Source organism: Dioszegia hungarica (genome assembly GCF_025882075.1).
Source record: "Dioszegia hungarica strain PDD-24b-2 chromosome Unknown MKK02contig_24, whole genome shotgun sequence".
Classification (NCBI taxonomy): Eukaryota; Fungi; Basidiomycota; class Tremellomycetes; order Tremellales; family Bulleribasidiaceae; genus Dioszegia; species Dioszegia hungarica.
Window position 1 is genome coordinate 200,061 of NW_026515778.1, and position 26,264 is coordinate 226,324.

The following is a 26,264-nucleotide window of genomic DNA, read 5'->3' on the forward strand; positions in this document are numbered from 1 at the left end:
CTCATCGATGGCGAATGGCGTCTTCGCAATCTGGACTGGCAGGTTCGAGCTTGAAACGCGTATCGCCGAGCCCCACCCTAGCTTTTGATGAAACGCTAAAGGGGGTCTCTCGCTCTCAGGCTCTCATGATAACAGGTCTCACTGTCACTGTCAACATACAGGAATACACACTCCGCTACTTGGGATACAACAGCTCGACAACAACTAGCCACCAAGCACACTCTCTCAATCATGTCTGCCGCCGCGCTCGAGCCCGCCGAAACCGCCCCCCTCGCCATTGCCCCTGAAGAAAGCCCGGAGCGTCCGTGCACTCCCCCTCTTCCGTCCGCGCCTGCGCAAGATTGTAACCTCCCAAAGTCCGGGGAGGTTGAGCCCCAAGGCGGGTCTGTCATCCTCATCGATCCGACTACAAACGAGATCATCGGGACATTGACGCCGGCCTCGCCTGGGGAAGAGGGGACGAGGGATCAGGAGGTGTCGGAATCAGATACCGATACACTACGCGGGCACGACATTACAGGGTCGGCGGTGGCAGTAGGGGAGGAAGGGCCAAAACGGCGGGACCCGACCTACAGCTATCGCCTTTCCATTTCGGACCTCTCTCTGAGGACGTTCGCTGGCGCGCCCTCTACCATTACCGAGCAGGGCGGGACATCCTTGCCTACGGCGGCCGAGGGAGGAGGAGGAGGGACTCCGGCGGAGCGTATACAAAGAGGAATGAGGAGCAGCTGGATGACGGATGATGCTTCATTCTGGACCGCGCGGGGGACATTGCGGTTCGAAGGGCCGGTAGGCGAGGAAGGGTCAGGGAAGGATAGGGAAGTGGTAGTAGCGTACGTCAAGACCGATACACCTGTAAGTTCCCACCTTACCGACTCCGTCCTCGGTCCAAAGCTTACCCAAACAGCTAAACGACCTCTTCCCGCCCTACATCCCGTCTCCCCGAATCCCCCGAACACCACGAACAACCGTCCCTCACTCCACACTCCGAACCCACAGCTCCACCCTCACAACGAGCACCGACTCCCCCTTCCCTTCTCGCATCCTACACCTCTTCCCCCGTCTCTCAACGCTCCCACGCGGTGGGTCTGGCGGCGTCGCAGGCTCCGGACTCCCGAGCAGCGTGACGCAGGGTATAAGCTGGCCGTCCGCGATAGATATGGACCCAGCGAGTCTCGCAGCGGCCGCGAGCTCGCATGCGGAGGCGGCATTCTGGAGGCTCGTCATGCCGGGGATTAGTGGGGTGTATGGGTGGACGGGAGTATTGGGCCAGGCGTATGAGCAGTGAGCTAACGGCTCTGCAAACGTCGAAGCGTAGCTGATATCGAAGGTTGACAGCTTATCTTCCCCTGCCCTCCCTCCAGACATCTACCCAAACGTCTAACGCCCCACTTCTTATCGATTCTTCTGTCCCAGGATCAGCCCATACGCCCGGCCTCTACTCGGACGAAACGATCTATACCCTCCGTATGCCCCCTCCGACCGGGACAGAGGGGGATGGTCCAGACCTCGGGCCGACGATCCGGCCTGTGTGGGTCAAGAAACGGGCGGCGCTGCCTGTATTTGAGGATAAGCAGGAGGGATGGGGACGGGAGAACAGGGGGATCAGGATCTAATACCTTGGCTCTGGAATTTGGAGGGAGGGGGAGCGGGACGGAGTCACGCGTATAGGCGGTTTAGATGGAAAGGGCTTGTCATCAGGTGATGGGGCTGCTTAGTATCTCCATGTCTGGGGAGGGAGCATATGAGAACATCAGTGGGGCGTGCACATCGAATCAGTATACTCACCGTGTGGTATGAATACTCATCATACTGATCAGCAGACCTGACCGCTTTGAACCACCGGCCCGCGCGGCGAGAGCGTCCCGCTGCGACCCCAAAAATCATCGTCTCCTAGCTCCAAGTCCGGAGGTTCAGTTTGGGACACAACCATTGTGCCCTTCATCCTTGGCCCCACCAGTGGATCTTACGCGTGTGAGTAGATTGCGCGGTGGTCCTTTGTCAAGGAAATGCTGTGCTGCGCGATCGAGGGATGGAGGGGTATATCAGGAAGTGGCCTTGAACCATTCCCCCCTTCACTTCCTCATCCTCCTCTATTTCCTGATCCTCGTCGCCACTCTCACACACCACATTACTTCATAACCGCACCTACTTCAGCTTCCTCGAATCATTGCAGTGCGACACAGTTCAGTGAGTCCCCAACCTATCGGTCAGTGCAGATTGTCTGATGCGGACCCATGACTGATACGCAAGGGGCAGACACTATGCACACGGTCTACGATTGCACTGACGAGCGAAGCTCCCGGGCAAATACTTTGCCTGACCTGGTCACCGAGCCAGCATCCAAGTCATACACCACCGGTGATACGACGATCACTGTCAGTCCGCAGGGGGTGTTCCTCCGACAGGGCGAGGGGAGGACTTCCAAGGTACTGGACGGCAACTGCTCGAATGTCACCATCGATACCGGGCATGTGAGGATCACCTGCCCCAACAATCGTTTCTGCGTACGCGGATCGACTGCACCGCATATCGAATCGGTGGATGGTATCGATGTGTATACCCTCGGCTTCCCTGTTACCAAGCGGTCGGGAGCCTAGCTCTGACGCTTGGCGGCAGTGAAGTGGGGGTGGAAAGAAGCGGCGCGGGCTGAATGATCACAAGGGCGATGAGGCGAGACAAGGTTGACGCGGGCAGGATCTCTTCGAGGGCGTCATTGACAACCGGGGCGAGAGCTCAAAGTGGAACGAACGAGAGGGACAAGGGAGCCTCTTTTATAGGTCTTGTGGGAAGTTGTTCATTGAGAGTATGCAGTGATGGTCCTCAATGGACAGACCAAACGAAAGCATATATGCTTTCTTGCATGACATGTCAAGGCTCAGAAGCCTTGGGGTCGGGCGACCCAAGGTACTCAGACTCAAATTCGCCACGCGCTGACTCGTATGAGTGCGTCGAGACGGGTCATAGCTTGGATGACCTCCCTGGTACACGGTGCCGGCGTAGCAGTCTGGCAGATCCTTTCATCGTGACCTTGTCGTCCTTCAGCAGCGTCACTCATGCTAGACTGAAAGAGGTAATTCGCACACGCAGCTACAGTAGACTGAGCACGTGATCGGAAAGCCGATCCTTTCAGCCTGACCGCTCAGTAGCCAGCGCGCCACCGCCAAGGACTGACTGGATGTACGACTCATGATTATGAGCTTTTGTACATTTATGATCTACCCGCCTCTGAACACAGCCACAATTACTGAGCCACCAATGTTCGGCCCCGTCGCCACCCCCGAAATTCAGATCGCTCGAGTCACAGATCCCGAGCCACGAGTCATCAATTACGCACTGGCCGCGTGGAGGGAACTCTTCGCCCCGCGTACGAACAACCCCACTATCCCCATTGATCTCGCTGCTTTCCGAAAGGTCTACTGTGCTGCACACTCAGGCGCATGCTTTCTTGTCGCTCAGGTTCCCCCTTCCCACAGACAAATCGAACGCCAAGAGAAAGGCAAAGTCGTCGGTATCCTCGCTTTCCTACCTTACTCTCCTCGGTTCAAGGACAACGCGGGGGCGCTCCGCCCGGAGCTCTTGTGGTCGAATACGAAGACGATCGAGGTGGTGCGGCTCTACGTGTCTGCCGAGTACAGAGGACAGCAGATTGCACAAAAGCTTATCGGGAGGCTTGTGGAAGAGGCTAAGGATGAACAGGCGGAGATGATGTATCTTCACACTCATCCTTTCCTCCCGGGAGCGGAGCAGCTGTGGCGCAAGATGGGATGGAGCGTGGTCAGTCGGGATGAGGATGCTTGGGAGAGCATTCACATGACACGAAGAATCTAGCCAGGTGATGAGAAGCAATGAGATGTCGAGGGTCAATATTGGGTGGTGTCCATGTATGTGATGCCTGTCCTGACGCTTCAGCTCAGTCACTGCTCGGCTAGGGTCTCATCGACACCTTGAGAGACCTTGAGAGGGCATTCCTGCAGCGGCGTTACGGCGTTTCAGATACCGTGACAGCAGAAGATGAAACGCCGCCAGACGCGACTCAGGCACATGCCGTCACTGAGATCAAAAGCTTAAAATACCTCTGCTGCGCGTCTCCTTGCGTTCCATCAAGCGTTCGGCCGTGGGCGCACGCTGTCAGAGGCGTTTGAGGGAGGATTCATGGGCCGCTGCCTGACTACTGACCGCGCTGGCTGGTTTGGATGCCTTGTTTGTACATCTACGCTTTATATATTGACGCTCACGAACGACCCAGCGCTCTTGACGAGTTGCTCCACTGACCTCTGGAAGGCAGATTATACGATACTATAGACGACGCGTACTATACGCTCCACCACGCTCCTTACTGTAACGACTGGACCCTCTGCCTCCACTCCCACCCATAAACGTCTTCGCCATGCTCGCTCTCGCCCCTTTTCTCTCCCTCCTTCTCCTCTCCCAAACCTCCATCGCCAGTCATCTCCCCTCGCGTCTCGATCCCGCCCGTATCCGCTCGGTGAAGCACCGTCGGCACCACGCCCGCCGCGCCCTGGCCGACTGTGACGGGGCAAACATCGCCACTGGTGGTGCCCCTGTCACCGAGGGTCGACGCGACGATGCCGTCGGCGGAAGCCTCATCGCCGTTGTAACCAACTCGACAGGCTCCGCGGGCAACGGGACCAGCGCGGTCCTCCCTGGTACATCATCACTTGTGGCGGGATCGGGCCAAGACGGGACGAGCGAAGTAGGGGAGATGGTCAAAGATGCTGTGGAGGATGTCGTTTCGCCGGCTTTGGCGAATGCGCTGAACCTGGCTGCTGTCGGGACGACGACTGTGTCAGACGACAAGTCGGTCGGCACGCCTAGCAATGGCGTCTTTGTTGTAGATCCCGCCGACATCCCCTCACCAGACCAGCGTGCCACGTCCAACTCGGTCTCGAGTGCAACATCGCAGGGTGATGGCTCCGCAGCTGCCCCCGTCGTCGCTGCCACGTGCAACCAGGGGGACTGGAAGTGCGACGGCATGACTTTGAAGCGTGAGCGATTTGTCATATTTGAGCCAGAGGGAAAGCAAGCTGATGTACAGAATGCAACTGGAACAACTGGCTAGTCGTGAGGCAGTGCACTGGGGATAATATCATCTGCTCGTAAGTGAGCTTTCCCGACTAGCCGTGCGTCGCTAACAGGACAGGGACCAAGGCTCGACAGTTGGCTGCGTGTGGACCTGGTCTGTCGCTCAACAGGCTACCCCGTCCTCCTCCCCCAGCCCAGCTTCATCCAACGTTCAGGTCGCCCCAGTTGTCCAATCTCCACAAAGCCAGGCCGCAACTACCGCTCAGCCTACCTCCGTTGTGCAAGCTTCCCCCTCCCCTTCGCCAAAAGCGTCCAGCGCCGCCTCACCCACCGTGTCCTTGTCGTATAGCTCCACTGGGACGTCTCCCGCTTCGAGCTCGACCTTCATCAATGACAAGGGGGAGGAATGCGTGGAGTGGGAGGAGGAGGTCTGGGAAGAGGAGGAGATCGCCTCGGCGTGAGTGCCCAGGTTGTGATTGGTGTAAGGACCAAGCTGATGACGCCAGATCGTCTACCGTGCCTAAGACTAGCGCGACCGCTACCTCTACCAGCACCGTGTCGAGCGTGGCGTGGACGAGCATGCCTGCTTCTTCAGCTGTAGCCACGTCGGTGGCTGCTGCGAGCTCGAGCGCGAGCAGCGCTGCGGACGATGAAGACTGCGAGGAATGGGAGGACGAGAGCAGGTAGGTCATACTGAGTGCGGGAAAGCTCAAAACTGATGTCCTAGCGCGTCAAGCTCCACATCCGTCTCATTTGCTGCCAGCTCTAGCGCAGCCGTCAGTCAGCTCGGGAACAACCTTGTCGCTGGTCCAAAGTGTGCGTTTCATCCTCAACTCAGGTAAGGCTTCAAGCTGACTCGCCAGCTTCATCTGCGTCCAGTGCTGCTTCTGCTTCCCCTCGCGGGTCCAGCTCTGGCTCCAGCTCGCCGACCTCCACCCAGCTCAGCTCGACCACCTCGACGACCAGCACGACGGCAAAGATTTCGGCATCCGCCACGTCCATGCTCGAGACTCAGCACGCCATCGCCGCTACCATCAGCGCGTCCAATGAGGTTCTCTCCAACTTGACAAACCCGAGCAAGACACTTTCTATTATCGACGTCTCGGCTATTGGGATCAGCAGCTTTAGCACCGCCAGTCCTACGACCAAGGGTGTGGTGACTGCGACTCCCTCGTCGATCGACCGATACTCTGCCCCGCACTACGTGATCTACTCGGACTGTAAGTTGATCTCCCTGGGAGGAAGGCAGGAGCTGACATGACAGACTGGCTCTTCTCAATGCCGGATGTGTCCACTCTCAAGGCTTTCAACCGCTTTGTCCTTGCGTTCTGGATGTCTGATCAGGGACCTGTCGATGTACGTCTCCCTTATCTGCTTTGTGGTCGGCTCGGGCTGATCCGCAGAACGCGCAAATGTGGGTCTGGATGCCACAAGCGGACCGCCGTCGCGTACTCGACGCCTACCACAACGCCGGTATCGCACTGATGGTCTCCGCCTTTGGATCCACCGACCAGCCGACCACATGGGGCAAAGACCCGCTCGCGACCGCCCAGCAGCTCGCCAAGTTTGTGGTGGACTATGAGTTTGACGGTGTGGATATCGACTATGAGGATATGGGGGCAATGAACAGTGATCAGGCCGAGAGGTGGTTGATCCGTGAGTTCCACTGTTTGCTTTCTGGGCAGTGCTGACTCGCTAGCTTTCCAGAAGGAACTCCGGAGACTGCTGCCCAAGCCCTACCTCATCTCCCACGCTCCCGTCGCTCCCTGGTTCACCTCGTCCAGCGCGTACCGCTCCGGCGCATACGTCGCGATCCACCAGTCTGTCGGCGATGGGATCGACTTTTACAACATGCAGTTCTACAATCAGGGCGATGGGGTCTATACGGACTGTAACGTGAGTCCTGCGCATACCACTGAGGATCCGAGCTGATGATATAGTCCCTGATCAACTCGAGTGGCGGATACTGGCCAGGAACCAGCGTGATGGAGATGAACTCTTACGCCAAGGTCCCGCTCAACAAGATTGTCATTGGGAAGCCGCTCGATGCTGGGAAGGCTAGTAATGGGTATGTCACATGTCATTTGGTGACCAAGACCAGGAGCTGACCGAGCAGATACATGAGTCCACAGGATCTGAATGTGTGCGTGAACCAGGCGAGAGGGAAGGGATGGAATGGAGGTGTGATGTTCTGGGAATGGACTACTGTGAGTTACTCCTTACGAGTGAAAGCGCCAGGCTGACACGCGCAGGATGCACCTGGTATCATGGCCGCTGCCCGTGCGTGATGAGGCGATGAGATTGGGGGCGCAGGGCGAGGATTATACAGCGAGAGATGGGAGGATGCGGGCGCAGGACGCCATATTATGACTATCACGACTTTTATCTTGGGGAGCATCGATGTACGCTATTTGTTCACATCAGAATGGGCACTGCATGCTTGCCGATATACCACAAGTCTTGCCGAACTCTCCGATATCGCCACTATCTCGGAATGTGATGGAACGGTCAGCATGTGTCACTCTGAAACGCCGGATTCACGTGCCAAGCAGTGCTTACTGCGAGTCAGCTTATCGGGAATCCTTGTTGCCGGTTCTCATCTACTCTTCAACGTGGTTGCTATACTCTGCTCACTATGCCGGGTCGGGCAGTATCAGAGGACGGGTGGTACTCTCCATCGCCCAGTGTCGAGTCGTCCGAGCTGTCATCCCATGGCTTCGCTTGCTTCTTTATGACGATCGACCTCACCTTTCAGCAACTGCACGCGATGGAGACATCGATGCAAGCATGGCAGCAGGGAGTGGTCAGTCTCTGTCGATCGAAGGGAAATCCTGAAAGCGCTGACTTGGATAGGTGCACCGTGACTTTGGCAGAATCATCAAAACGGACTACTTCTGGGTCCTCTTGTGCAAAATGTATACGATGTGAGTTTGGCCAAAGTGCGCTGATGTGCATATGAGGCTGAAATGGCAGTATGGACAGCATTCGCCAAATCAAATCGTGCTATAAACCCTCCAGTACGACCGAGGACTGCAAGCTACTCAAAGAGGACTTCTTCCAGATGGTCTGGAATTGGGCAAGTCAATCTCCCCTTCTGCCTACCCTGTCATGCTCGCGGCAACTGCTGATCATATAGATGAGCAATCAGACATACTACCATATCGAATCCATCGAATGCTTCATTGGCCCCATCCCAAACGATCTCAACATACGGGTCACGCTCGCTCCCGAGCACTTCATCGTTGAAGTCATCACGGACTGTCTGCTGCACTTTGAGCCAGACAAAGATCTCAACCCCGCTCGATCACTGTACAATGAGTCGGTCGCTCGTGATCGGGAGCGGGAGTGGGAAAGGAGGGTCCATAGACCGAGGATCTCGGAGGGTCGCAGGTCGTTGTAACAGTATGGCTCAGCGTTTTTGGGTTCTTGGTTGATATGGGCTTCTTCGCATAGGGTATGCAGTGAAAAATACACGCTCATCTGAACAATGTCATTGGTAGCTTCCATGAGCACTGCGGAAACCTTCTGCGAGACTGCGTGCCAACGATCAAGGAGGAAGCGTCAGCAACGGTAGCAGATGTGAGACATGCTGACTGCTGGTGGCAGTTGCCGCACCTTCCCTTTCGGGCGCCAGCGTCGGGTGGGGTACATCTCCGCAGCTCATATACCATCCATGACAACTCTCGTAGCGTGCGATGCTCGTCCAGCGTTCAGCGAGGCGCACAGCAATAGCAGCTCTAAAGGCACGAGGGCAACCTGAAACACCCTCGAATTACCTCTTCCGGCATTCCTCGTCGCGTACGGTATCCTCCGCGTCCGTCAACGGTCGTCGAGGTGACTAATTCATCCTCCCTTTGCACTGCATCCTCATCTCTACTGGCATCTGCCGAGCCTGAAGACTCAGCATACTCAAGCCCTCCTCGTCCCATACCCCTTCAACATAGGTCAAGGTACTAGATCTCAGCAGAGATGAGCGTAAGTTCAACCCGGCTCAGTCCGGATGACAAAGGCACATGCTGTAGCTATACTGACCATTCTCAGGCTGCCGTTCCCCAGCCCACTGCATCGGCCGAGCACCCGGCATATCACTACAAGGTCAAGATGACCTGTGGGGGATGTTCAGGCGCGATTGAGCGGGTCCTGAAGAAGAATGTGGAAGCGCGTGAGTCAGCATTCCACCGTGAGATCGTGAGATCACAGCATCCCTCTGCCTTTGGGAAGGCAGGTGCTATCCAGGAGAAACAGCAGGACGAGGAGTTGCTGTTGAGAGGGAGTCACCCAAGGCGAGCGGGATGACATGAAGATGAGGCATAAGACCGCCCGCTTATATGTTCAGCCAACGCGTTCCATGTCTCCCTACCCACCCAGACCGTCCTGGTATGGGGCGACTCCCTTGCCCCTTTCGACACAATTACCGAGAAGATCGCCAAGACGGGCAAGGAGATACAGAGCAAGGAGGAAGTGCGGGACGCGGCCCAGCTGCCGGCGCTGGCAGCATAGGCGGTAGGGAAAATTGGCGTGCGCGGGCGGGACGGGGCGGTGGACGGGAAAAGGCGAGGGTGAGGGCGCTGGCACCGGCCCTGGCTCCAAAGGGGAAGAGGACGGGCGTATGTAAGAGTATGGAGACGATGCACAGTCTTCTAGGTCCGCTGGCCATGAATGGTAATATGGGAGACCCCAAGCCCTAGAAGATACATCCCAAATAGCTAAAAACGCCTACAACACCCCATCCGCCATCCCGCCAAAATCAAGCAATACGCCTCAATACCCTGGACACTACTAGAGCGCCGAAGCTACAACCCCAACATCCCCTATCCCGCCCTTACACCCATCCCCAGTCCCACATTCCCCCTCCTCTCCTCGCCCGTATAACTCGCCACGCTCCCCATGCTCATACTCGCCTTCATCCCACTTGACGCCCCGTCTTCACTCTGCCGAACAGGCATCTCGCCTAGCGGCGGAGGCACCGGTTTTCTCTTCACCGATCTTGGACTGAGCTGGCCCTGCCCAATCGATCGGGGCGAGGTGGGTCCCGCACCGTGCCCGCCCTCTTCGATCGGCTCAGATCCCACCGTGTACGTCGTGGTACTGCTAGACAGACCAGGTAGACCCGGTCGGTGGATGGTATGTACGGACGACATCGACGGGGATTGTTTGTGGCCCAACGACGCCGACCCCGACGCCGAGATGGAGGCCGAAGGAAGGGCAGGCTGGGGATGCCGTTTCAGGCTGCCAGAGACGGGCGACCCGATCGTGCGTTGGTCGACGGACGGGTGGCGCCGACTGGACTTGGATCCCCGGTCCCGAGCGCTCCGGTCTTTGCTGCTCTCCCTCTTGGACGCCGAGGTGGATTTGGGCGAGTCGGGCGGGGGAGGCCCATTGTTGCTTCGCCGAGATCCGAACGGGTTCATCCAGCGCGAAAAGGAGCTGTCTTTGCCGCTCCCTTTGGATGACGCTGTTGATGGCTGTGTGACCTCGGCCGGGGGGTGCTGGCCAAACTCCGTGGTTGATCCCGAGGCAGCAGGCGTAGCTGACCGCCCGACCGAAGGGAAGGTCGAATCCGTAGGTGACAGCTTATCGCCCGTCCCAAACAGCCCCACCGCCTCGCCCTCGCTCTCCCCGTCTCGTCGCGTACCCAAAGGTAGCGCCGGAGGCGGGGGCTTCTCGTGCTCAGAGCGCTTCCACCCAAAGTTCCTCGACCCCATTTTGAGCCCTTTGAGGCTGATAGAGCCTGAGCGGGATTTCAGCCTCGTGGGACCGGGTGACGCCGGCGCACCAGCTCCGGTCCCGCCTGGCGACCGAGCCGCGTGGAGTTGTTCGACGTATTCCGCGGGGAGGGAGTGGTGGGGGATGGAGCTGTCAGTGAGGTCGGGGCTCGGCGGGCGATTGGGACGCCGTGGTGCGCGGCCCGGAAAATCAGGGGGAGAAGGGACCCGCATACGCGTGAGCGTCTCCGGTGATATGGGCGATGAGGGAGCAATAGTCTGTGCGCGAAAGTAGTCGTGGATACTTCCTGGTGAACCGGGGGATTCCGAGAGTTTTGCAAAAGGGACAGCCGGCCAAGCAGGCAGAGGCAACCCGGCGTCCGAATACTCCGCTTCGAGAGGCGGACGGGAGAGCGTCGTGGCGTCAAACGAAGGGACAGAGGATTGGGTCGCGATGGTATTGACGGTGAGAGAAGAGGCGGCCGCTGAGGAGTGCAGTGCGGAGGGGTAGTCGGAATTGATAGGGTCTCTGGAGAGGGTGGAGGGGGCGCGGGCGGGAGGCTCAACCGGGAATTGCAGTTTGGACGTGGCGACCTTGGCGGCCATGCGTGGAGTGAGCATCCGGGGGGATGTAAGCCGAATATCCCGAGGCGAGAGTTGGCGCATGACTACTATCAGCTGGATCCTCCTTGAAACAAATACACTTACTTCGCTCCAAATCGTCCAATTGCTCCGACATGACCATTGCACTTCCCCGCTTGACGTCACCGTCCCGCTCCCTGACCTTCCCAACAGGCGTCAACAGCCCATCTAGCATGATTGGACTCGCCAGCAGATCCTCCTCGGCTTCCATCCTGTACGTCTCGCCCCCGCTCGTTTCACGCGAGTGGAGCATGATCTCTGGGACGTCCATTCTGGTTTGATCGCCGTTTCGCCCGCTACTACTCCCAAACGAGACATTCGGATCCGTCATCTCCCCAAAGCTTCCCGATGTGGACAGTACCCCTCCGTTCCGCTGCACGCTCAGCCGCCTTCCTTCCGGCGCCCTCGACTGGATCGCCGGAAAGTCTTTCCCGCTCGCCTGCCTATTCAGGCGATACTCCTCGTGGTCATTGAGTGTGGTATCGCCTGACGCGAACTCGTCCGAGTTGCGCAGGGCCTGCGTGCGAGACTGACTCCGCCTTGGACCAAAGGACGGGCTTGCCGCGGAGAGGTGCTGCGGCAGGCGGAGTGGCCGGATCCCACTTTCGGACGAGGTAGAGGACTTGCGGTATCGACCGTTCCGCCGGTATTCGGGATACCAGGATGCGAGATCTGGATCAACGTCGAACTCGATGGTGCCAATGATAGGGTTGGCGCCCGCTGTTGGGGGAGGGGTAGGGTAGTCCGAGCCGAGCGACCGGACCGAGGGGGCTGTGAGGGGCGCAGCGCTGGAAAATGATTTCAAGCGGTGATGGGTCCGATTGAGACGCTCGTGCTCTAGCTTCTTTTCGACGAGGGAGAGCGGAGAGAGGGGGAATTGAATATCCCGCCCGAGCGACCCGGATGGTTTGGTAGGTGTATCGGTAGGTGTGGTGGATCGCGAAGAGACCGAGCCGTGGAGATGAGGACCGAACAACGCCGTCCAGGACGACGCGGAGATCTGAGGCCCGGGATCGTCCGACGAGAATGACGCGGCGCTACTGGCGCTGGACGCCGAGGTGCCCATGTACACCTGCAGCCCGGTCGTATTTGGCAACCCAAACTCCCTCGCTATCGCAACGAGCATCCCCGCCAGACTCGGCTGGAGAGCAATGAGCCGACCCCGCCGCCATCGCCGCGTCCGCTTGTCGGCTTCTTCCGGTGATAAAGATTTGAGCGAGAGGAGCGAGAGGGGTGGTATGACCGTGAGGAGGTATGGGGAGGGACGAGAGGGTGCGTCGAGCCGGAGTCGAGACGGCCCGGCGGCGGGCGAGCTGGGACTTGGGGGAGGAAGGGAGGGGACGATGATTCCGAACGATTGGGCGATGCGGGAGAGCTGGTGTGGCGTGAGGGGTTGTTTAGGGGGGGCGTAGTGCCTTTCTGGTCTGGCTTCGATTGGCTCTATAGCTTTTCCCTTTCCCCTCTTGTCTCCCGCAAAGGTGTTCCAGGTGTCTGCGCGTGTCAGGCTAGACGCTAGACTCCGAGACGCCGGTAGTGGTTGCCGCGAGTAGATGGATGAGATGGACGTGTCGTATAGCGACGCCGAGGTAGGAGGAGTGGAAAGAGGAGACCGCGTCGTCGGTAAAGAGGGCCAGGCCAGCAAAGGCGAGGTGATTGCTGGCGCGGTAGACCCTTGGGAAGGGAGCGACATTATCGTCTCATGGCTGATCGTCAGCAAAGCGCAACTTCGGTACGGGGTCACTCACGGTCCGCGCCGAAATGCTGCCTCTGTGCCTGTAGCTCTGCGTTGTACGTGTAGATACAACGAAGATCTAAAGCTCTGCGGCTGTTGCGGTAGGCGATCGGTCTGAATTTAACCTATTCGCGTCCCTGAAAATCGCGTCGCGTCGAGGTGGTAGTGAACGTGGCGATTGTTGTTGCTGGGCGTCAAGTGTCGTGCAGATGGGTAGCCCCTGGTAGCTCGTTGTGGAAGAGGTGTTGACGAATAGAGGCGGTCGTGCAAAGGCATGCATGCACCCTCTGAGAAGATTTGTTGTTGTTGCCTAACAATTCCCCGTTTCAGCAATTCTCATTAGTAATCTCGCGTTTCATCTTGAACACAACCAAACTTTCATCTTCATCCACCTCTCGCTCGGAGGCAGCATGCTCACCCTCCGCAGCAACAAGATCGTCATCATCGGCTTTGTCTGTATATTCCTCACCACCCTCTACTTTTTCTACCCCTCCGACCACTTTAGCTCGCCACACGCCCCGGGGGACGCTTACGACGAGTACGAAGCGGGTGGGATCGACTCGGATCATTGGCGAGCGCCAATCAGGCCAAAGTTCGAGAAGGAGGTGGCGAGGGATGAAGAGTGTGGGGAGGAGAGCTGTGAGGTGGGGTCTGGGCCGGCGGGAGGGAGAGGCGCCGAGGCGGCGAGGGAGAGGGTGATGGCTAGGCCAAAGAAGGGGCAAAAGGAGGGCACGGGGACAGGTCTGGTGCTGGAGTCTTCGATGCTGGAGGGAGGGGTTATTATGCCGAAATTGGAGAATGCTACTGCCAAGTGGGTGCTTTCTTTGAGATTTGGCGAAACTAATCAACAGAGCTGAGCTGGGGAGAGCGGCGTGGCGAGTATTGCATCTTATGACCCTTCGATATCCAGAGGTGGGTCATCCATCAGCTCTTACATTACCCTTGGATATCACTTCATGAGGCAGGAGCTGATTCATAGTCCCCCACACCAGACGACCGCACCGCCCTCAAATCCTACTTTCAACTCTTTGCCCGTCTCTACCCATGTGGGGAATGCGCCGAAGAATTCCAGGCTCTTCTCAAGCAATATCCACCTCAGGTCAGTTTACATCCCTCCTGTGAGCCTAGGTGCTAGCTGACGCCCAGACGTCAAGTCGGAAAACAGCGTCAATGTGGCTGTGCAGCGTGCATAATCGGATCAACGAACGGTTGGGCAAGGCGGAGTTTGACTGTTTGACGTTGAATGAGGTGTATGATTGTGGGTGTGGGCCAGAGGGGGAGGAGGGGAAGACGGAGGACGTGGGCAAGGACAAGGAGGGGAGTCAGGCGGTCAAGGAGAAGGCGTCCCCGGCTGACATGACACCGGATCGACCATTAGGAGGGAAGAACGCCGAGAAATCGAAAGGCGAGGTGCCTGCACCAGGACCAGCGCCAGCACCATTGCCAGCGGCGGACAAGCCCAAGGTCAAGGCGGAAGCGGACGCCCCAGCGCCCAAGATGGAGAAGGAGGAGATCATCTACAATCCGCCACAGAGAGATAAAGGCGCCAAGGGGAACAGACCGCCTGTAAAGGTGGCGGAACCGATCGCGACGGACGAGGCGGGAGAGAAGTATGAAGAGGAGAAGGAGGTGGTGGTACCGACAGAGTTGTCGGGGGTGGATGAGGAGGCGGAGGAGGATGATTCGGGGGAGGCGGAGGGAGCGGGGAATGGAGATGGGAAGGAGAAGGTTTTGGGTAGGAGAGCAGAGGGGGATGATCTAGATGAGTAGAATTCTGTGTTGTATCTTGCATTTTGTATATACGTCTACGGGATGTACCGGCTTCAGAGGTACTGGATGCTACTGGAGACTGATACGTAGACGGGGAGGCGACATAGGTGGTTATGGGAGCGGAAAGTCAGGAGCCTATCAGGGGGTAATAGGTGCGGGAGGGAGGAGTGGCTAGTGCGAGTCCACCTTACTCCATCCCCTTCATTTCTCCCTTTGTTGTAGTCTACAGCGCTTCTTCCCTCTCGACAGCAGCCCAGGCGAGGAGGCCAGTAACAAAAAGTCGAGACGATGAGTGTATCAGATGCCCCACTCTCCCCACTTTGTCTTCGGGTATCCCCAGACCGGTGCAGGTGATTCGCCGCCGTCCCTCCTGGCTCCCTTGCCTCTCGCCCTCTTCTTCCATCCACCTCACTACATCACCCAGCAAGAAATGGCGTCTTCTCTGACCAAAGCGCTCGACCCCAAGCGGACCCTTCTGCTCATTTGCGATGTACAGACCAAGTTCCGTGAGCCCGTCAGCTTAGCTTCTCCGAGGGGATAGCGTGCTGACGGCTCCAGGGGAAGCGACTTATGGTTTCTCCGACATGTGCTCTGCTATCAGGAAGATGACCAAGGCTGCTACAGTGAGCACTATCCTTTCTCGGATATAGTACGGGGAGATGGAGACGCTGAGATGGGCAGATACTAGAGATGCCAGTGATGGCGACTGAGCAGAACCCTAAAGGTCAGATTGTCCCCTTTTACTATCGAAGCATTCTGATGTCATACTGACAACTTCAGCTCTCGGAGAGACTGTCCCAGACGTAGGCCTGGCGGAAGTACCTTCAGAGCTCCTGCTCGGAGCACACCCAAAGACAAAAGTGAGCTTCACTCAGCCCATTTTCGGCCCAAGTCAGGCTGACCAGGGGTAGTTCTCAATGTGTATCTCGCCGGTACAGGAGGCTATCAAAGATAAGAACATTGATGCGGCAATCATCGTCGGTATCGAGGTGAGCTTACCATACGTCTCCTATCTGTGATGCGGGAGTGTAGAAGCTGAGCCCTCAGTCCCACATCTGCGTCCTTCAAACAACGCTCGACCTCCTCGCGTCCGACCTGCGCGTCTTCGTACTAGCCGACGCGGTGTCTTCAGTGCATAAGCAGGAGATACCGGTCGCGCTGGAGGTGATGCGACAAGCAGGGGCGGTGGTGACGACGTCCGAGAGCATCGTGTTCAGGCTTATGCGTAAGTCCATTTAGGGGATCGGACCAGTTGAGGGTTGGCTGACAGTTAAGGGGACGCGTCGGACCCCAAGTTCAAACCATTCGTCAAGCTTATCAAGGAAGAGAAGGACGCTGGGAATACGAAGCGCGCGTTGGAGACGTTCCTCGGCGGAGCGGCAGAGCAGGGGAAGCTATGATCCTGCTCATCGTACTGTAGGTATTCCCGATTCGGCAGTCCCCCGTCCAGTAATTACAACTCTTATTTTCTCATCCTTTAGCGCATACCGCGCAGCATCCCCCAAAGCGGGCGCGGGAGGTCTGTCTTGTCATTTTAGTGTAGCGTGAGAAGCTGTAAGCTGGCCATGCATCCTATGCTGTTGTGATTTTGGCAGTCCTCCATCAATTCTACTTATATGCTCCACCACCCCTCCTCCTCGGTCACAGCTCATCGTGCTCCACCGCGCCCGCCCCGCCTCCACCCATATTCTTCTTCATCTGACTCCACTCGGGAAAGTCCTGTCCATCCGGCATCCCCTCCGCGTCATCCCCAAAGCTCATAAAGTCCTCGAGATTGGTCGGCTCCGTCTCGTCCAGTGGCTCAGCGGCGGTGGGTGGGGCAGGGCGGACTTTAGCCTGGCCCTGCGCGGAGAGGGAGACGCCGAGTGATCGGCGGAGAAGAGCTTCGACTCGCTCAAAATAGCTATAGTGTCAGCTCTTTGTGTCTTTCAAACGGATCATCCTGAGAACACAGCAGCTCACGTCGTGGGATCAGCAACGGTAAACCCGCTCCTGACCAAAGTGGTATCCACCAACACCTTGACCGTTTCTCTCAGCTCCACCACCTCCGGCCCTTCCTCCACTTCCGCACCTTCCTCCTCATCCCGGGCGAGATCCAGGTCCAAGATCTTCTCCAGCAGACCCTCGATAAGTGGCGATTTCGGGTTGATCTCGAGGTTTTTAGGCAGGTTCTTCATCATCTTGAACATGGGGTCGTTTTCGGCGTCGGCCTGGGCTGACATGATCTTGGCCATGTTGGCGGACCAGCCGTAAGAGTCGACGACGATGGTGCAGGGGGAGGTGACGAGGCGGTTTGTGAGTATGACTGCGGGTTAGCCGGTGCTCTCAGGTGTTAGGTGCTGCAAGATAGCAGAGTAGGGATTCCAGATTGATGAGGACCGGCGACCCTGATGCTGCTTCCACCCCTTCACCGCCGGCAGAGGACTTTGGTTCAGTGAGACGAGTGGACTTACCATCGCTGATATCGCTCTTGAGCTCCTTCTTGAGCCATTCAATAAGCGGCGCAAACGCAATCTTTTGCGCCTCGAGCTCCTTCTTCTCCGCCTCATCTTCGTCTTCATCGCCATACTTCAGACCCTTCTTCGAGACATCTTGTGTCTTCATGCCCCTACACGCATCAGCTTTGTGGATTGGCTTAGTACCGAAAAGCTGATTCAACCCACATGAAGTTGTCCAAAGCACCCATCATCGGTTCGTCCGACGGCAGGTTAAGGAGCAGTACCTCGTATCCCCTCGCCTTGAGCTTCTCGACAAACGGAGACCGAGCGAGATCTTTCGGCTGCTCGCCAACACCTGCCATGAAGTAGATCTGCCCATCAGCCGACAGCCTATGTCCTCATTTGCAGTACCTACCTGCTTCTGACCTTCTTTGCGATTCTCAACATACTAACAATATCAGCTTCAGTCCGAGCTATCTTGGACCTGCGAGCTGACCTCCTCTAGCGATGTGAAATCACTCCGGGTACTCTCAAACCTCAACAACTTTGCAATCTTGACCTTGTCCTTCTTGCTCTCCAGCATCCCAATCCTGAGAGCATTGCCGTACAGCTTGGACACCTCCTTGTATACTGTCGGATCTTCGCCTGCAAGGCGGGAAAAGAGGTCGATGGCTTTCCGGATGAGTATACGTTGAAGCTGAGAAATGAACTTGTTGGTTTGGAGGGTCTCGCGGGAGACGTTCAGGGGGAGGTCGTCCGCTGATCAGTCAGCTCGGCGACCGAATCGCACTCTTTGGCTTACCGTCAACGGTGACTTTCAAGAAGCTAAGCCAGCGTGGCATATACTCCTCTCCAAGGTCGTCGGTGATGAAGACCCGCTTGACCATCAGGCGGACGTTGTTGATGCCGCTAGTGATTTTCTGCCAAAAGTCTGTGGGAAGCTTGGAGGGGATGTACATGATGGCGCGGTAGGAGACGCCTGCGCCGGTGTCGCCCTGGAAGTCAGCACAGACTAGGGAGCGGGCAGGTTCGACCCACCTTGAAGTGCGCCCAGCCCAGAGTCTCGGCAGACTGATCCTTCGCGACAGCTTTGTAGAACTGGCGGTACTCATCCTCAGGGACATCCTTGGGGTCTCTGCTAGGTCAGCTTGATCTCAACTTTGAGTATTGCACCACTTGGAGTCAGCTCACCGCATCCAGATTGGCGCCTTGTCGTTCACCTGCACCCACTCCTCCTCCACCTTGGTCTCAAACTCCTCTTCTTTCGGTGTCTGCTCGTCCTTGTCGACATCATCGTTGAGCTCGTCCGGATCTCCGTCTGCCTCGGGGGACTGGGGAGGTGGAATGGGGATCTTGGTGGTCTTGCGCTCCATGATGTACATCGGGAAGGTCGTGGCGAATTGAGAATGCTTGTCACTATATATCAGCTGCGCTCGGACCTTGATGAGAAGAAGTTGATGGGAAAAGAAGGAGAAGAAGCAAAAACAAGCGGTCAAAGCTCACATGAGGCCTTTGAGCCGGCTCACGGACAGCCATTCCGCTTCTTCCTCGGAGATTTCGAGGACAATCTCCGTCCCCCTGCCGAGGGTATTGCCTCGAGGGTCCAGGTAGATGTCGAAAGAGTCGCCCGAAGAGGTGGAGACGAAGGTGTGTTGTTCTGGGTTGGGGTTGGCTGATGTTGTGGGTGGTAGTGAGGAGACGCGGACGGTGGGAGCGACCAGGAAGCTACAAGTCAGCTGTGACCCGCAAGAGCAAGACGGATCACTCAGCTCACCATGAGTAGAAGCCAAGTCCGAATTGCCCAATGAGATTCCCATCCGCCCCACCGCCTTCCTCGGCCTTCTTGAGGAACTCGTTCGTCCCAGACCGAGCGATGGTACCGAGGTTGCGCGCCAGCTCGTCCTTTGTCATGCCGATACCAGTATCTGCACATCAGCTCTGTCTCTCGCATAGCAGTCCTAGACTCACCCCTGACGACAATCTGACCCGTCTTGCCTCCCTCATCCAGCCTGACTTCGATAGTGACGTTGGCCTCTCCAGACTTCATCACCTCCCTATCCGTCAACGCCGTCAGGCGAAGCTTCTCTAACGCGTCATTCGCGTTCGACAAGAGCTCGCGGAGGAAGACATCCTTGTGCGAGTACAGAGAGTGAATGACGAGGGAGCGAAGACGTGTAATGTCGGACTGGATATCAGCTTTGGCCGTAAGGGAGAAGGGGGTTCATAGCGGGGAGCACACTTCGTATTTGTACGTCTGAGCTGTGGGCTCGTCGGCCAGTGCTGAGTGGAGCGAGGTGGCCAGCACCCCGACAAGTCCGAGAAGTCTTGAGATTCTCATTGCGTAAAAGGCCAAAGACAAAGGCAGAAGCAGAAGAGACAAAGAGTCAACCAGCGCGTCAGGTGCAAGTCGACGTGGAGGTGGAGGCATTCCCTCGAGCATTCCTCGTCTGAATGCCCGCCATGTCCGTCATCATCCTGCGTGAACAGCACATCGACGAAGACGTGTCTGAGTGTGCATGATCTGAAATGTGCTATCTATCTACTATACAACGCTGCTCGATCCTCATGTGGACGCGTCCGTCTTCTCGGTGGCTGGGAGCAACTTGGCTTGCTAGAGTGTCACCTCAGATTCCTGATGGGTTCTGAAACGCTAAGCGGAGAAACTTACTCGAATGCCAATGGCGTTCCGAGTCTGGTCGATAGGTGCCATCTCACCAGGGAGAGAAAGGATCTGAAAGTCATACGGATTCGCCACCAGAAAGGCCCCTAGGTCCCGCTCATTCAGAAGCTGGGAGTCAGTTCTGATGCCCCGCCGAGTACGACCAATACGTACATGCTTTGGATACCACGCAGAGTTAATTTCATCTTCTGCAGCAAGCTCTGTGACGACTCCCTGACAATCAGCTTGAATTGTGAGTTTGACTTGCCTGATATGACCTTTTGACCGCTTGATCCGTGGGCTCCACCTCCCCTCCACAAAACACGGAAAGAATGGAAGCTGCGATTGAGCCGTCTTCACCCAGACACATGGCTTGCCACCACATGGGGCAGGTCCGCTGCAGCATATCTAGGGCCGGTCTGCCCTTATCCCGGAGTAGGATCCAGACTCGAGTTGTGATCGCCATTATCGAGGCTGGAATGCCATAGCCCTTCAAGACCGCCCTCGAGATCGGCATAACGCTGTCGTTTGCTAGCATGCCGACCTCGATACACATCCTATCTATCAGCTTTAAAGCCTGAGCCACGAGACAAGGTGCTCACTTTAGAAGTATAACGTCTTTGCGAGCCGTCCATTCGATGATCTCTCCCTCCCATCCCACCTCGTATGACCTCAGCAACTCGTGAGCACACCACAGCTTCATGGCCGCGATCAAGAAATATTTCTGAGCATCCGTTCCTCTGGGTATAACAAGGATAGCTACCTCATCAGCGTCTCTCTCGTGGAATATAGATATCACGCATCCAAGAAATGTCATTCACCCACCCATTTTTCTGAAGAAGGTGTTCTTCTCTGACACGTCCGCTAACCCGTTCATCCTGTGAACATCCCAGATCATGGCAGGAAATGACATATCCGGTCTCTAGTCCATCAGCTACCTCCAAGACTACACTGAGACGCGCACTCACCCCTCTCAGAACTTGCCAGGCTTTGAGCAGGCGGACACGTGCTTTTGATGTGTCCCACAGCCGCGCCTCCGCGCTCTCCATCGGAGTATCGTCTTCCTGAACTTCTTCTGTCGGCTCATTCATAGTCGGTTCCGAAACAAGAACATCGTGGATCTGTGATGGGCCAGAAGCAGCTTCCTGATCTGTCAGCACGGGCCTTGTCCTTTAGGTTGAATGAGAAGTCTCGCCTCTGTTGTCATGGAGGAGGAGGGCTGGAGCTGTTCATGCGACATTTCATGCAGCTGAATCGAGAATTAGGTAGGTGAGCGTCAAGTAGGGTGGTCAGATGCGGTGAAGTAGGTGATCGAAGGGAAGTGAGGACAGGTCCAAGCGCGAACGCGGACGCTCTGCAGGCCCAAGCATTGAACGTTGAGCAAGGAATGTGGAGTTCCCCGGTGCCCCACAGTGCACACGCCCAAGCGGAAGGGTGCATGCCGGACGAGGAGTGGGATAGGGGCCGACTCTGGCGCAGAGGCAAGTCGAAGAGTGTAGCTTGAGTGCAGTAGAATGGAGACCAGTCACTTTGGCTGTAATCATCAGCCCAACCCCTTCGTATACGAAAAGCAAGTGCCACGTAGCTCACAATACCAGACTCTGCCCACATACCCTTTACTGGATGATTGATCCTGCTGCCATGGCTTTCAGGACCGCCTCTTCATTGGCAGGCGCGAGGCGATGTCTGCGCCCTAGCTTGACTAACTAAAGTTCGGCAAGACCTCGCCCTTAGCCCTGCGTGCGTTTTCAGTCTTCACCAACGGTAACGCGTAGAAGCCTACTCGTCATTCTGCGTTCTATCGGTCAGCATGTGAGCACAGCGAGCTGCTCAGGGCTGATCTGCGCGAGTCGATCTGTGCTTCGAGATCGTATTGGACAGACCACTGAAGATCCGAGACAGTCAGAGCGGGAAAGGGAAAAAGACACGGTATCGGGAAATCTGGTGCTATTTTCCCAAGAAGCCTCCTGTCTGACCTTTATATATATGCTGCACGCAACATTTTCAGATGACTTCGTGGCGTAATTGGTAGCGCGTGAGATTCCAATTAATCAAAAACCGGTTATCTCAAGGCTGAGAGTTCGAGTCTCTTCGAGGTCAGATTTTTTGCGACTTTTTGCCGGTTTTCGAACTTTTTGCCCGAATGTTATGACTCGATCGACCGCATGAGCAGTGAGCCGACTTCGCGAAGACCAGCAGGATTACAATTCATTCAGAATGTGCTGAAGATGCCATCACCAGAACAGTCTTTCCGTGTTACCCCACGCCGCCTGTATGACCTCCTCTACTTTCACCCCATTGACCCTCGCCACGACCTCCGCTATCACCGCCACATCCGCCGGCTCCATCCTCCCCTTGACGCCCTGACCCTCTTGCCACTTCTCCGCCTTGTTGACGCGTTGAATGTAGACTGAAGAGGATGTAGGTGGGAGGAAGGGATGGGAAGCGTGTGAGGTGGTGATGCTGCACCAAGGTGCGTCTGCTATATCAACTATGGCCCTACCCGTCCGACACCAGATAGCTTGTCGGCCAACCCATCGAGCGATGGCAAGGTGGCCCCCGTGATCATAGAGTAGCACCCAAGCGATGCAAGAAAGGCCGCTCACCCGTCTCTAGCATGATTCGGTCCAGCGGTATAGTCTTGACAGTCTCGAGATTCTCCGCTGTCTTCAACGAACATCCGTTGAGACCGATATACAACCCCATATCAACCTGCTACATCAGCTCAACCCCGATGGTCGGAGAGCGTACAGCAGCTTACCAGCTCCTTGACCTCCTCAGTTGTCCCAGTGAAACTATGCACCACGCCGCCGACCCATTCCTTCTCCCCTGCTCCCGTTCCCTCTGTGAAAGGGCTGACCCATCCTGCATCCCTCATAGCCTTGATTAAGTCCACATGTGACTCTGGCGTGCGGGAGTGGAGGAACATCGGCAGACGAAAGCGCTTTGAAAGAAGGAGTAGTCGGGGCAGGTGACGAAGCTGCGTTTCTTTGGGTGACCAGTTGAGCCTGTCATAGTCTGCTAGTTCAGCTCGACTCCGCCCGTCCCAGCAAGGACTAGGCTCACCTAGACCGATCTCCCCGAGACTGATGATCCGCTTAGACCCGCCTTCCCCTCGATCCGCCTCGATAAGTTGCTCCAGCTCCTGAAAGCACGCGTCAGCCCCTTGAGGGTGCTTATCGATCTCGGAGGTGGACGTTGGGTGAACTCCGGCAGTACAGTGCAGGTCTGATCATGTCAGCTGACTCCCTCGAAAGAACGAGAGGGACTGACCATACCTCTTCGCCATTTCCAGTGCCTCCCTGCTCTCGCTGAGACTCGTACCGGTGATGAGCATCCTCTGCACACCTTGAGATTTCGCCCGGGAGATCACCGCGTCCAGGTCGGGCGCGTGCTTCTTCTTGCCGTGGTATATGCCCTGGAACATGGGATCGGTCAAGTTGACGGCGATATCAGCGTACCGGGCCATTCTGCGTAAGGCCATAAGGAGAGGTACTGGTGTCACAGGTGACAGAAGCATAGCGGGGTTGGCGTGTGTCATTGCAAGCTTCTGCTCCACATTCCTCAGTTTCAGGTCCACGTGGGTCGGCGTGGGTGGGTCTGGCAGGGGGCCCACGAGAAGCAAGGGTGGTGGAGGAAGGGACTGGGAGATGGCAGCGGAGCATCCCCTTCACCCTCTCTTCACTTCTTTCGCTCCTTCGAGAGAGACTAGGGGTGGACCGGACCACCGGGATGTGTTGAGAAGCGAAGTTCCCTTTCCCCGCTCTCTTTGGCCGCCTTCCCTCTTTCTACTGCCATCTCTTCCCTCTCACCCCTCTTCGACCTTATCCTCCTTCCTTTCTCTTCCTTTCTCCATCTCTTAGTCTTATCCCTACCATCATCCCTCCCCCTACGATCTCCCCCTCACCCTGCCACATCTCCTGCACTCTATCTCCTTGAATTCCTTGAACTCGCCTTCTCCGAATCTCAGCCGATGATATGCATTCCTACTCCCTATACGTCCCATATATGCTCTACGATCTCCCCTCATGGTGTCGCGCGGCCCATGTACCTAGGGTACAACGAGCACTCCCTGACCGTAAACCGCTTCAAGAACCAAGCGAGGAGACGCTAAAGCTGTCAGCTTGATGTCCCATCGACGTAGGGAGCAGGGAAACTGACCTCCACACCCAGTCCATACCCTCCATGCTCGGTCGTCCCATACTTCCTCTGATCCGTAAACCAATAGTACGGCTCATGCGGGATCCCCGTCCGCTTGTACCCATCCATCAACTCTTGCAGATCGCTGATCCTCATGCTCCCGCCCACCACCTCGCCGACACCGGGGACGAGCACGTCGACACTCTCCGTAAAGTCCGGCCGACCGTCGATTGTCTTCATGTAGAACGCCTTAAGAATCTTTGGGAAGTTCATGAGCATGATGGGTCGGTTGATTTGATCGGTCATCTTCCGCTCGGCCGCCTCGGCAATGTCGTCGCCGATGATGTGGTCGGTGCCGTCCTCCTTGGTGATCCCGTGTTCCTTCAGGTAGGTAATGGCGTCGCAATAGTCCATGCGCATGAAGGGCCGAGAAGGGGGAGTGAAGTCGGGGTTGAGAGTTTTGATGATCTCGGCCGAGACGGGATCGGCGAGGAGGGCGTCGACCACGGTGCAGATCTGAATGTCAGCTGTGAATAGATCAAAGGAGGAACGCAGCTCACCATATCCTCGAGGTGATCAAGCAAATCCTTGAACTCGATAAACACCAGCTCCGTCTCGAGGTGGGTGTATTCAGACAAGTGCCTGTTGTCAGCTCGCCCAGATAAAAACTCACCTCCTGGTCAAACTCTTCTCCGCCCTGAACGACTCTTGAATACAATACACATCCCCCAAGCTCGGCAGCACCGTCTCGAGGTAGAGCTGACTCGACTGGGTGAGGTACGCCTTGGCCCCATAGTACTCGAATTCAAAGAGGGTCGAACCACCCTCCACGGACGTCTGGACCATGCACGGGGGAGTGACCTCGGTGACGCGGGTCTTGTGAAAGTACTCGCGGAACGCGCGGAGGAGGAGGGCGCGGAAGCGCATGACGGAGGTGGCCGTCTCGCCTCGGAGCTCGAGGTGACGCAGGTCGGCCCGGATGGATTGTTCAGTGTCCTACAGTCAGCACTGCCAACTCTAGACTTACAGCTCGGAGTCTCCCCTCAAACGCCTCGTCCCCGCCCGGCGCCTTGCCGACCAGCTTCCACCAGTCCACAATCACCTCGACACCGCCCGGCGCGTTCTGCCCCTCCTTGACCTTTTCGACCGACCCGCAGAGCTCGATCGTGCTCTCAACGGTAAGATCCAGCGCGTCGACCGTCTTGATGCAGTCGCCGGAGAGGATGCACTGGATGAATCCGGTCCCGTCTCGGAGAACGACAAAGACGTTGGCTTTTTGGGACCGGAGTCGGTGGACCCAGCCTTGCAGCCGGACGCGGGTGCCGGTCAGTTCTGGAACGGCGTGGAGTTTGGTCTAATCAGCCCCGCCCAGCATCAACTCACCTTCTTGGCAACCCCCTTGCTCTCGTCGTCAACCAACACGACCCCCTTGGCCTCTTCTCGCCTCTTCCTGTCCCTCTCCTCCGCGTCCTTCTTCTCCTTGGCTATCCGCTCGCCCTCCTGCGCCGCCTTGGCGTCCTTCTTCCGCCACAGCTCAATCCCCTTGATCAGCTTCTTGCGACCAGAAGTCCCGAGCTCGACCCATTCGTTGCGCTCGACCGAGTCGGCCTTGCGGACAAGGAAGGTAGCGACCTTGGTTGGGTCCGCATCGGACGAGGTCGATGGAGTCAGAGACTGGTATGCCTTGACGGGAGTCTGGAAAGGGGAGAGCTCGGCGCCGGTACCAGTCTCGTCCGAGCCGGCCTTCTCGTCAATGTAGAGTTTGGGCAAACCTGATATCAGCTGGCGCAGATAAACCAGGAGGTGGCTCACCGGAAGCATCAGACGTGACGCCGGGGCTGCCGCTGATGTTGAGCGTCTCGGCGACGGTCGTTGCGAGCTTGCTAGCCGCATCTTGGGCTTGCTGCACCAGGGTTGGTTGAGCGTCGGACATTTCGGAAATGGGTATAGTTGAGTGGGGAGAGCTGATTTCTCCCTCTTTATGGGTGATTTTTCGCCTAGAGATGGCTATCGAGTCGATACTTCCTTGACTACAGCTGCCAAAGGAGAAGGGTATGTACGGAGTCGAGATAGCTGGTCGCGGTCGAGTCGATAGCAAGGGGAAATTGTGAAACCAAAGGACGCCAGGGGTG

The 26,264-nt window shown here is 56.9% G+C and overlaps 10 protein-coding genes and 1 non-coding gene across 11 annotated transcripts; 7 read left to right on the forward strand and 4 right to left on the reverse strand.

The window, feature by feature from the left end:
- Positions 1-231: 231 nt before the first annotated feature.
- Positions 232-1,616, forward strand: MKK02DRAFT_40363 (uncharacterized protein; the record flags this gene model as incomplete). Its single annotated transcript, XM_053091067.1, has 3 exons — positions 232-855; positions 908-1,284; positions 1,331-1,616. 3 exons carry the CDS (start codon positions 232-234, stop codon positions 1,614-1,616), a joined length of 1,287 nt encoding a protein of 428 aa, XP_052942760.1.
- A 1,642-nt stretch (positions 1,617-3,258) lies between these two features.
- Positions 3,259-3,831, forward strand: MKK02DRAFT_40365 (acyl-CoA N-acyltransferase; the record flags this gene model as incomplete). Its single annotated transcript, XM_053091068.1, has 1 exon — positions 3,259-3,831. The coding sequence occupies one exon, from the start codon at positions 3,259-3,261 to the stop codon at positions 3,829-3,831; it is 573 nt and encodes a 190-aa protein (XP_052942761.1).
- Positions 3,832-4,726: 895 nt separating this feature from the next.
- MKK02DRAFT_19792 (glycoside hydrolase superfamily) lies at positions 4,727-7,289 on the forward strand (the record flags this gene model as incomplete). Its single annotated transcript, XM_053086152.1, has 10 exons — positions 4,727-5,009; positions 5,060-5,120; positions 5,165-5,380; positions 5,890-6,042; positions 6,184-6,266; positions 6,311-6,402; positions 6,450-6,702; positions 6,746-6,942; positions 6,987-7,114; positions 7,163-7,289. 10 exons carry the CDS (start codon positions 4,727-4,729, stop codon positions 7,287-7,289), a joined length of 1,593 nt encoding a protein of 530 aa, XP_052942762.1.
- Positions 7,290-7,681: 392 nt separating this feature from the next.
- On the forward strand, positions 7,682-9,546 carry MKK02DRAFT_40367 (uncharacterized protein; the record flags this gene model as incomplete). Its single annotated transcript, XM_053091069.1, has 7 exons — positions 7,682-7,849; positions 7,900-7,970; positions 8,020-8,110; positions 8,183-8,375; positions 9,014-9,021; positions 9,088-9,208; positions 9,383-9,546. 7 exons carry the CDS (start codon positions 7,682-7,684, stop codon positions 9,544-9,546), a joined length of 816 nt encoding a protein of 271 aa, XP_052942763.1.
- Positions 9,547-10,589: 1,043 nt separating this feature from the next.
- Positions 10,590-13,083, reverse strand: MKK02DRAFT_19746 (uncharacterized protein; the record flags this gene model as incomplete). The annotated part of the gene is made up of 3 exons (XM_053086140.1): positions 10,590-11,419; positions 11,460-11,561; positions 11,634-13,083. Coding segments are annotated over 3 exons (2,382 nt in total), but the record flags the coding sequence as incomplete, so codon positions are not given.
- Positions 13,084-13,892: 809 nt separating this feature from the next.
- On the forward strand, positions 13,893-14,400 carry MKK02DRAFT_8208 (ERV/ALR sulfhydryl oxidase domain-containing protein; the record flags this gene model as incomplete). Its single annotated transcript, XM_053093702.1, has 4 exons — positions 13,893-13,936; positions 13,977-14,037; positions 14,105-14,224; positions 14,272-14,400. Coding segments are annotated over 4 exons (354 nt in total), but the record flags the coding sequence as incomplete, so codon positions are not given.
- A 796-nt stretch (positions 14,401-15,196) lies between these two features.
- MKK02DRAFT_40370 (Isochorismatase hydrolase) lies at positions 15,197-16,295 on the forward strand (the record flags this gene model as incomplete). The annotated part of the gene is made up of 7 exons (XM_053091070.1): positions 15,197-15,401; positions 15,454-15,518; positions 15,577-15,619; positions 15,676-15,755; positions 15,807-15,884; positions 15,943-16,120; positions 16,171-16,295. The coding sequence occupies 7 exons, from the start codon at positions 15,197-15,199 to the stop codon at positions 16,293-16,295; spliced, it is 774 nt and encodes a 257-aa protein (XP_052942766.1).
- A 241-nt stretch (positions 16,296-16,536) lies between these two features.
- On the reverse strand, positions 16,537-19,671 carry MKK02DRAFT_40371 (putative cation-transporting ATPase; the record flags this gene model as incomplete). Its single annotated transcript, XM_053091071.1, has 13 exons — positions 16,537-16,798; positions 16,858-17,200; positions 17,349-17,503; positions 17,559-17,704; positions 17,749-17,781; positions 17,830-18,092; positions 18,136-18,328; positions 18,372-18,468; positions 18,525-18,749; positions 18,837-19,058; positions 19,108-19,258; positions 19,302-19,518; positions 19,573-19,671. 13 exons carry the CDS (start codon positions 19,669-19,671, stop codon positions 16,537-16,539), a joined length of 2,406 nt encoding a protein of 801 aa, XP_052942767.1.
- A 2,331-nt stretch (positions 19,672-22,002) lies between these two features.
- On the forward strand, positions 22,003-22,092 carry MKK02DRAFT_t23. The gene has a single exon. It is a non-coding gene; the product is annotated as a tRNA-Trp (tRNA).
- Positions 22,093-22,226: 134 nt separating this feature from the next.
- MKK02DRAFT_35211 (uncharacterized protein) lies at positions 22,227-23,461 on the reverse strand (the record flags this gene model as incomplete). The annotated part of the gene is made up of 5 exons (XM_053089112.1): positions 22,227-22,471; positions 22,599-22,704; positions 22,754-23,010; positions 23,059-23,220; positions 23,266-23,461. 5 exons carry the CDS (start codon positions 23,459-23,461, stop codon positions 22,227-22,229), a joined length of 966 nt encoding a protein of 321 aa, XP_052942768.1.
- Positions 23,462-24,018: 557 nt separating this feature from the next.
- Positions 24,019-26,065, reverse strand: MKK02DRAFT_35212 (putative asparagine-tRNA ligase; the record flags this gene model as incomplete). The annotated part of the gene is made up of 7 exons (XM_053089113.1): positions 24,019-24,102; positions 24,154-24,648; positions 24,693-24,774; positions 24,806-25,128; positions 25,160-25,486; positions 25,516-25,904; positions 25,945-26,065. 7 exons carry the CDS (start codon positions 26,063-26,065, stop codon positions 24,019-24,021), a joined length of 1,821 nt encoding a protein of 606 aa, XP_052942769.1.
- Between the last annotated feature and the right edge of the window lie 199 nt (positions 26,066-26,264).